The sequence below is a fragment of the Opisthocomus hoazin genome, chromosome 10 (genome assembly GCF_030867145.1).
Source record: "Opisthocomus hoazin isolate bOpiHoa1 chromosome 10, bOpiHoa1.hap1, whole genome shotgun sequence".
NCBI classification, from domain to species: domain Eukaryota; kingdom Metazoa; phylum Chordata; class Aves; order Opisthocomiformes; family Opisthocomidae; genus Opisthocomus; species Opisthocomus hoazin.
The window spans coordinates 14,287,868-14,297,242 of NC_134423.1; the positions used below are offsets into that span (position 1 = coordinate 14,287,868).

At 52.3% G+C, this 9,375-nt stretch overlaps 1 protein-coding gene across 3 annotated transcripts in view; it reads right to left on the reverse strand.

Moving 5' to 3' along the window:
* The window catches only part of ZNF592 (zinc finger protein 592), a 43,698-nt gene extending 35,397 nt beyond the window's left edge, over positions 1 to 8,301 (reverse strand). For 2 of the 3 annotated variants that reach the window (XM_075431435.1, XM_075431438.1), the window contains exons 1-3: positions 8,201 to 8,301; positions 7,292 to 7,403; positions 1,571 to 3,885 (exon numbers count right to left, since the gene is read on the reverse strand). In XM_075431435.1, the coding sequence (XP_075287550.1) occupies positions 1,571 to 3,877 (2,307 nt within the window). In that variant the 5' untranslated portion in view covers positions 3,878 to 3,885; positions 7,292 to 7,403; positions 8,201 to 8,301. Of the gene's footprint in view, positions 1 to 1,570; positions 3,886 to 7,291; positions 7,404 to 7,480; positions 7,710 to 8,200 lie in introns of those variants that run through there. The other variant, XM_075431437.1, reaches the window with a different exon arrangement.
* Positions 8,302 to 9,375: the final 1,074 nt, after the last annotated feature.

Genomic DNA, 9,375 nt, shown 5'->3' on the forward strand with positions numbered 1-9,375 from the left:
TAGAAAAATACTACAGAAATAATCTCCCATCTAGCACACCTAACTTGAAGTGAGAGGCTTAAACTCATTTCTTGGTTAAGTTACAGAATAAATTATCTGATTACAAGCTAAAAATACTTTCTACCAGACATTCCTTCTCTCTTTAAGGAGCTCTTGAATTGATAATCTCACAACAAAAATAGGAAATACATTTCTAATGCAACTGATCAACATTTCAACTCACGTTGGAGCATTCACTGTATCCCTTCATCTGAAGGTTTTAATTCCAGACTGCTGACATTTCCTAAAAACGCATTATAGTTGAAAAATAAGTTACGGTGTTGACAGAGCACAGTGCTTGATGCTCTGCCATAGGCAAGAAACCTGATTATGCGGCCATGCCGATCCCTTCTGGCCTCACCATTCTTCACGACATCAAAACCATTCAGCCATAATCTATTTTTTTTACTCCTGATGAATTTAAGAGAAAGATAACAAAGGATCTAAACAGGACCACAGTGACCTCAATACTCCATTTAACAAAGGGAGGCTCTGGGGCATACAGGTACTGTGGCAGCCATGGCAGAGACTGACGGTCATCTCCCTGAATGTCTCGTGTTGGCCTGGAGTCCTTGTTCGTGGAGCTTGTGGAGGGGACTCCACTGGGAGCCTGCCAGCTCTGCTGGCAGCCAGACCAACGTGGAAAGCTCTGACCTGATCTAAAGAGCTAAGGAGAGAGGATTCCTCCTCATGTTCAACTTCAGGTTGGCTTATACTTAAATGGGATTGACCCTATGCTCCAAAACAAAAAAAAATACACAAAGCCTATGATCTTGGTACACAATGAAGAGCATCTCCTCCTCTTCATCAGCAGAGACCCAAGCTGGAGCTTCAAAGGTGATTCAGACCCCCTGTCTGCTCCTCCGAGGGAGGTGCGCGAAGCCAGTGGAGACCCGAGCAGGGCAGCACTGGAGCAAGACAGGAAGCCACTAACAGGGCTCCCGAGCCCTCCTACGGAAACGTGGCACTGGCTCATCCCTTTCCTACCCAAAGGGGTGAAAAACCACCTCCCATCCCACATATCAGACTACTCACCTCACAGCCAGTCCTGGCCCAATATACACTTTATCAACCTAAAAGTAAAACCAGCGCTCGACATTCGAAGTGTTACATGGATGATTTTGGCACAAGTTCTAGGAAAGGTAAAATCAAATTGTGTCAGATGTCCTCCAGCCATGCTTAGAGCACAAAAACCTGTTTCAGGTAACGTTCCACGGGTCCTCCCCTACAGCACTCCTGCACATCTCATCCAAGTGGTCTTTGATCTCCAACACCTTCCTTTGATGCTCAAGGATCTCCATAGTCTCCTTACCACCCTCTTTTTGTTGGCAAAGGCTAAAAAGAGGACAAGCAATGCTAAAAATCTTTTCACGCACACACGTCCAGGCTCATGTGTATCCCAAATCCTCCCCACAAGCAATTTTTTAGGCAAAGCAATTCATTTGCCACTATGACGTCTGTTTCTTTCCCTAGAGGACAACCTCTTTAAACTCGGAGAGATTTAACTAATAACATTAAAATGATGACTTACCAGTCTCTCATTATCTTCTGAGGTTCTCTGGTAATGAGCTGCTAAAGCAACATAATCCTGTGCCTGCTTGTTACACTCTAAACACTTAAGTCCATGACGGATTAGTCTCCATGGGTCCGCATAGAGAGGCAAGGCTGGCTGAGTGTTAGCAGAAATTCCTACCCCACCTCCTGAAGCAGCACTGGGCTTACGCGAAGGAGAGGGGGAGTGCAAAGTCTGGGGAGCCAGAGAGGCTGGAGAGCTTGTAGGAGAAGGTGAAAACATTTGGTCTACAGAAATGGGTTTCATTAGCAGCTGAGAACACTGCATGATAAATCCTTTGCTCTTGTGATCTCTTGCATGTTTAAGCAAGCTACACTTGTTAAAAAAAAGTAGCATAGTTGAACACTGAGTGCACATGACTTCAATATGAACACTTCGTCTACTATAGTGTTGAGTCAGGCTCTTCTCTAAGGCAAATGAGTCCCCACATTCCAGGCAACAATACCCAGAGGCAGGTAAATTAATACTGGTGTCAGGCGGAGGGCTAAGGTTTGGAGTATAAATTGGCACCGGATTGGCACTGTGTAGCACTTTATTAAACGCCTCCACGATGACAGGAGCAGCTTTTTTGACTTGGTGCACTAGTGGCACAGACATCTGTGTCACCTGAGGCTGATTTCGCCTCTGTGTAGACGACTTCGCCGTAACAGAAGCAGCAACACTATGCGGGACCAAGTTGAGATTTGCCAAGTGCACGGCTTTGGGAAGCAGGCTAGAGGTGGTCGCGCTGGACGGCTGCACCACGATACCCTGCTGCTGCCTCTTAACGCCAACTTTCACGGCACCACCACCACAGTTTGGCAGTGGAGATAAGGACACGGCACACGTGCTGTTTGCAGCAATATCTGTTTTCACACCATCTGCATAAGGGCTCGCTAGCTGCATAGCCACAGCAGCCCCATTTTTGCTTGAATTCTTGCCAGCCTCGCCTTCCATAACTGCACTAGTGTCAGGGGACGGGAAAGATTTGATAAACTCTTCAGCAGATGAGGTTTCCACAGGTGACTCTTCTGAAGGCTTGCCCAACTCATCGTTTTCTGGCAAAATTCTAGTTACAGTTCTTTTAATTTCACCAGAGGATGTCTTTATAGTCTTTATCCTAACTTTGGGAATAGCTGGCGGCGAGCTGGCTGCCATAGAAGGAGAGCCTTTCCCACTGCTGTCGCTGCACACACTTCGAGGACTCTCAGGCTGCTTGCTGGCCTTCCTCACCACCTCTAAGGGGCTTCGGGGACTCTTTGGCGACTTGGGCATTTTTGGACTTCCCTTTGTCCCATCTTTAAATGGACCAGGTTCCTTGGTAAGGTTTGGCTGATCGCTTTTTAGAATACACGCAACCTTTTTGGCCTGAAGAGCTACTAATGCCGCCACGCAGGATGACAACTTCGAATGAGTTGGCTTTAACCTCTGGCGAGGCGGTACCGATGAAGACATGCTCAGCTCGGGCACAGACCCCTTACTTTCTCCTAAACTACTGTGAGGGAGGTCTCCAAACACCAAGCCTTCTCCAAGAAAGCTACTAGTATCTACCAAGTCCTTGCTTGACTCCACAAACCTCTCCGCCACTTTGTCTTGTTCTCTCCTGCTCATTTCCAGCCTACTCTCTGCCTGGCAGTGGATTTCCATCTTTTGTTCTTTTTTACAGTATTGATCAAACATGCTTAGCTCAGGCTCTGGTACCTTCCTAAGATGATCTAGCACCGAAGCTCCTGTCGGTATATACATTGAAGGTGGTGGAAAATACGGAGTTTGGGCATGTTTGGGTTTATCACCAATACTGTTCTCTTTGAACGCGTCCTCCGGTTCAGGGCTGGAAATCGGGCTAAACTGACTGAACGTTGGCAAAGGCTCCGACTTAGACTGGTCCAGTTTATCAGAGTAACTTCTTGAGCTGTCGCCATTAATAAAAGTTGACTCAAACTTGCCATAATTATGCACCAAAGCATGAGCCTCTGATGGCAGATCGGACCCACGAAACCCATTGTGTAACAGACCAGCCGTGAGGTGATTCCCCTCCTTTTCTGCTTCAAAGGACTCCTGGCGACTCGTGTTCTTCACTATCACGCTCACAACTGGAGCATCAGAGGGAGGCAAAGAGTGGGATAAGGACACATTCTCATCTATGCAGATTCCCGATGACTTAAGGTGATTCTCGTTCTCCTCTCCAGTTGACGGGATGGTCTCCTTGGCATCAAGGCTAGTCGGATCAGGGATGTCAAAAGCAGCCAAGAGGTCATCAAAGTCTGGGGTTTTCATGTCCCCCATGATGAAAGCTACAATGAAAAGCAAAAAAATACTTTGTCAGGTACATTTCCCCCAAGAACAAACTTTGAAAGACTCATTTGCATAAACGTCTTGTGTGACAAAAACCACAACTGCCCGAAACATTAACACAGCAGGGTACAAAGGCTACAAACATCTGCAGCAGACACTTCAGCTTCCATTTTAACTATTCCATAATAGAGCGTTTAGACACAAAGCTATTAGCCCAGTTTTTCTCAACACAACAGTGCTGTTTTGCAGTGCATCACAGGGAAGGAAGCTCCCCTGCCCCTGCTGCTCTTGGAGGACCAGTGAAAGCTCAGGTCCCATCCTGCTTGCTGGCAGGGGCCGGTGACAAGTGACAGGAGCTGTTCACTCCTGTCCTGCAACACAACCTGCCCTCTCCGGGTTGTGGGCAGAGCTGCTCCCAGTGCTTCAAGCAACGCGGTGGGAGACAGCATCCCCTTCTCCCAGGGTCCCCGAGAACAGAGCTGGTTCAAACATGACCTTTTAAATGACACCAAGCTTAAGGAGGGCACATCTTTTCAACCTGTCAGACGCATCGCTTCTCCAACACCAGCTGTTGTCACGAGCCTCAACAGACGAGACTCACCAGTATGTTGCTACAGGGTTTCTTTTTTGTTTGGTTGGTTTTTTTCCCCAGAGTTAACAGGCAAAGATCACTGCCTATTTCTCAACAGATTGTCACATCTGAAGAATCCAGTCCTCCTTCAAGGAAAAAATGCAGGAGTAAACAGGTGGCCCAAGAGAAACAGATCTGAAAAGTGAGATGGCTCCCTCCCAGAGCAATTTAAATAATAGAAGTCTTCAGTAAATATTTCAATACAGTAGCTCAAAGCATGGTAAACCAAGCAGGGTTTATTTGAAACAGGGACAATCCTTAATTTGGTAACTATGCGAGGCAAAAGTGCCCAAAGACAGAATAAAGGATTTTATCCAAATCATAGTAAGAAATGGCATTCCAAGCCAGCCCTCTATAAGCCCTCCAGAAGAGAAGTGGGGACTTAGACGCTTGCCACAGAGACCTGCAACAGCAACAATCAAGCTCTGATGAGATGCATAATGAAAGCTGACAGCACAGAATTACTTGAACATTTGTGTTCACTACTGCCAGGGAATACTGGTTTTCCTTCCTTATTTTTTAATGAAAATATTTTCAAGTTGATGCAACACATAGACTTCCCAAATATTTAACAAGCCATTCTTCTAATACACGTTTCATTTAAACCCCAAATTTACGTGAACCAATGCATGCTGTATGCAGGGGAAGAAAAAAACCCCAAAGAGCGTCAACTGGACTAGCAGAGCACCAGCTCCTACTTGGCAAGGAGCACCCACGGGCAAGGTAAGTCCAGCCACGCTCACTCGACTTGGGCTGCATCAGTGCTGCCAAAGCCAGCGGCAAGCGAGGGAGACAGAGAGGGTGGCAAGAGCCCAGAAGAAGGGGGAAGAGCTGGGAGCAGAGGTGCTGCCAGAGAGCAGGACACTGGGACAAGGCGGAGGGAGAGAAAGAAGCTGCCTGATACCGTCCCAAAAGGCCACTGATTTAAGACTGCTTTCATTATTTACAATTGGGTCTAGAAGTTTGTCAAGCATCACATTAAAACCAAACAAAGCGCAACCCTTCCTGCCAGACTGCTGGTATGGGGAACAATTTACAGAGCTGGTCCAGGAGCAATCACTTCAGCGTGGGACAAGAGGACATACTGGTCTTTGCGCTTTAGCTCAGCTGTGCCTACAGGCAAAGCCCAGAGGCGTTGCTTTGGCTAATCTACTGAAAAACACTCTGTGGAGATTTACTTGGCTTAAGAGTGGCTTGCTGTGGTTTAGCTTAAACTTGTTCTCATTTTTAAATTAAACCACAAATATGAACGTCCACAGAGGGCTGTGCAATAATTTACAATCACATCCCTCAGCAAGGTAGGGCAGCTGTGCGTTAAGTCCCTGGAAGCCCCGAAGATTATCCACACGCCTCACATCACCAGCACTCGATAAGGACTGCTGAAACTTCACAGAGTACTGCGGCTGGCAAAGAACATGGACCTGAAACTTCTCCTTCCTTTGGGTTGGAAAACTCGTGCCAGCTGGGAGAGAGTTAAGCACCACTTGGCTCCCAAAATTTTTGGCACACAAATCCTTCCGCAAGGAAGACATTTCAGCCATAACCCGGAATGCTCAAGCTTTATATAGAGAAAAAAGAGCTTGCCAATCGCTCCTGACTTTTCCGTTCTCGTTCATGAACACCTATCCACATCTTCGGATGCAGCAGTGTTTAAAAACACAAGACAAAATAAATCCAAGGTATCTGCAGCACTGCAAAATATGCTTTTCTTGGAAGAACCCTTGTGTTTTCAGAAGCTTTTGCGTACATCTTTGAGTCCTATAAAAGACTAGTTTATGCTCTTTGCTATTATGAGAGCAGAAGTCTCTAGTCAAGTATTTCTCCATAAAACTGCACCTTAAACTAGTCATACGTGAAGTAACAATTTCTCAAAATAAAGCAAAATTGGATCCAGATTCTAGAGAAGACCAAGTAAGTATCTTGCCGATAGAAGTGGTTTTTAAATGACACAAATTTAAAATTTTGACGAAACACCATTTATTTCTGTTCTCAGATAACAAACAGCAAAAATATATTAAAGAAAATTACACCAAAGCCTCCCGCAAACTGGCTTGTGAGGAAAGCTGAAAATAAAGACCTCCATCTTTCTTGTGCAAAAGACTTGCTGTAGAACCCAAGCTTGGAATCCAATTTTCTCTCTCTGCTTGCCTATGAAAACATGGAGGTTGAGATTTATTTGCAAAGCAACAGAAGAAGTGAATAAAATGAGCAAAGAAGAAGGACTTATTCTTACAAATATCTGAAGGGTGGGTGTCAGGACTATGGGGCCAAACTTTTTTCAGTGGTGCCCAGTGACAGGACAAGGGGCAACAGGCACAAACTGAAGCACAGGAAGTTCCAGCTGAACATGAGGAAGAACTTCTTCACTCTGAGGATGACGGAGCCCTGGAACAGGCTGCCCAGGGAGGCTGTGGAGTCTCCTTCTCTGGAGATATTCAAGCCCTGCCTGGACAAGGTCCTGTGCAGCCTGCTCTGGGTGACCCTGCTTCGGCAGTGGGGTTGGACTGGATGACCCACAGAGGTCCCTTCCAACCCCTTCCATTCTTGATTCTGTGACTTACAGAGTAAAACCCACGTATTTCACTGTGCAAAACCAGCCTCCCAGTAGTACGCTTCACCAGGTAGCAGGGACCTAGAAGCCTCCGAGAAACCCTGTGCACTCGCTCGAGGCAGCATGTCAAGCCCCGGGGCCTTCCGCTGCGGCTAAGCTCCACACCTCAGCAGCCGGGCAGAGACCCGGCGGGACCAGCGTCCCACCCACGCGCCGCACAAACCTTTCGCTAGCAGAGCTATTCCTGGGGCCTCTCAGGGATCCGCAGCAGCTCCACGGCGGCTTCTGAACCAGCGCGTAGCATACTGCTCAAGGAGGAGGTTCGAGATTGCCACCTAATAGGAAAGCATGAAAAATCAATTACGCCACGGTTAAAAAATAAAGGAGTAATAATAAATATTGATGAACCTACAGAACAGCCGCGAGGTGCGAGGGAAAGCGTCTCCCGAGGGCTGCTGCCGCGGGTGCCGGGGGCGGGAGGGCAGGGCCCGCCTGCTAGGGGAGCGGACTGGGAAGGCAGGGGCGCGGGGCTCCCAGGGGACAGGGACACGGCGGAGCCCCCACCGCCGGCGCCGCGCCGACCCGGCGTTTTTAACACCTGCCAAAGTTTCGGGAGCCCTGCGGGGGAACGCGGCGTGCCAGCGCGGGGGGGGCGGGGGGCGCCCGGCCTCTGGCAGCCCCCCCCTTCCCCCGGTCCGTGCCGCCCCCACCCCAGACAAAGGCCCGGGCGCCCCCCCGCTGCCCCGCCGCCCGCCCCCGCGCTGACAGCCCGGCCCCGCCGCCCCCCGCCGCACGTGGGCCGGCCCCGCCGAAGTTAGTTTGTCCCGGCGGCGCCGAGCCGGGCCGGGCCGGGCCGGGCCGCGCCGCAGGGGCCGGAGCCGTGCCCGGGAGGCGCCGGGGGCTGGTTGCGGAGAAGGGGGAGGGAAGGCGGCGGGCGCCCGGCGGGCCGGAAGAGCCGGTGCGGCGGGCAGGGCGGGCGCTCAGGGCTCCGTCTGCCGGCGGCGGGGCCGCCCGCCCTGCCCGCGGGGCGGCAGCACCCGCCCGGCCGGCGGGAGGGCACGGGGAGGGCGGAGGGCGAGCGGGAGGGGCGGGCCTCGGCGCGGCCGGGCCCGGCCGGGCGGGTAGCACTCACCCACGCAGGCGGCTCCTCCGAGGGCCCCGCCGCCGCCGGAGCCCCGCGCAGGCCTCACCCCGCACCGGGCACCAACGGCCGCAACATGGCGGCGGCGGCGGCGGGCGGGGCCGGGGGCGGGGCCGGGCCGGGCCGGGGCACGGCGCACCGCCCCCCCCCCCCCCCCAGCTCCGGCGCCGGGAGCCTCGGCCTCGGCCCGCCCCGGCCCGCAGGGCCCTGCTGCCCGCCCGCCCGCTGCCCCGGCGCGGCCTGGCCCGCGGGCTCCCCGGGCGGGCGTCCCGGCCCGCGCCCGGCTGCCGCGGCGGTGGCCGCTGCCGCCCTGCCGGAGGCGGCCCCCGGGCCCGGCCCGCGGGCTGCCCGGCCCCGCGCTGCCCCTTCCTTACGTTTCCGCACCGAAAGCCGTTTTCTGGAAGGGCGCGCGCGCTGCTCGTCCCTTCTCCGGGTGCTTGGACTCCGTCCGCGCCGTGTCCCGCGTCAGCCGGGTCTGATTCTCCTGATGTTCACACGAATCGGCCTGGAATTAATCACTTTCTCCTCCAAACGTGCAAATGGCGTTAGATTTTTGGCCCCCACCCCCCAGCCCTATGGAGCTGGCGTAGGCCGTTGGCATTTACCGACTGCAGATGCTAATGGCTCGACGCCTTGGCCGATAAAACTCCTGGGTATGCACTATCAAGTCCTACGGTTAAATAAATAAAAATACATTAATCGTAGCGGTTTGTGCGTAACATCTTCCGCAGGGATGGGTTGAGCAGCGTGGTGAGGGCCACCGGGAGAGCCGCGCCCAGTGCTGGGCCCGCCGCCACCGGAGAGGCTGCAGAGTCCCGTGAGGGGCCGTGAGGGGCTGGCGCACCCCAGGGAGGCCAGGCCGGGAGCCGGGGCTGCTCATCCCGCGGAACAGAAGGTGCGGGAGGATCCCGCCACAGTCTGCAAATACCTGAGGGGAGCGTGCCAAGGGGCCGGAGCCAGGCTCTGCTCAGAGGTGCCCGCTGAACATCGGGAAACACTTTTTCACCATGAGTGTGATCGAGCGCTGGTGCAGGTTGCCCAGGGAGCTGGTGGAGTCTCCATCCTTGGAGTCATTCGAAAGCCGTCTGGATTACCTGGGCAACTGGCTGTAGGTGGCCCTGCTTGAGGTTGGCCTGGGTAACCTCTGGAGATTCCTTCTATCTTCG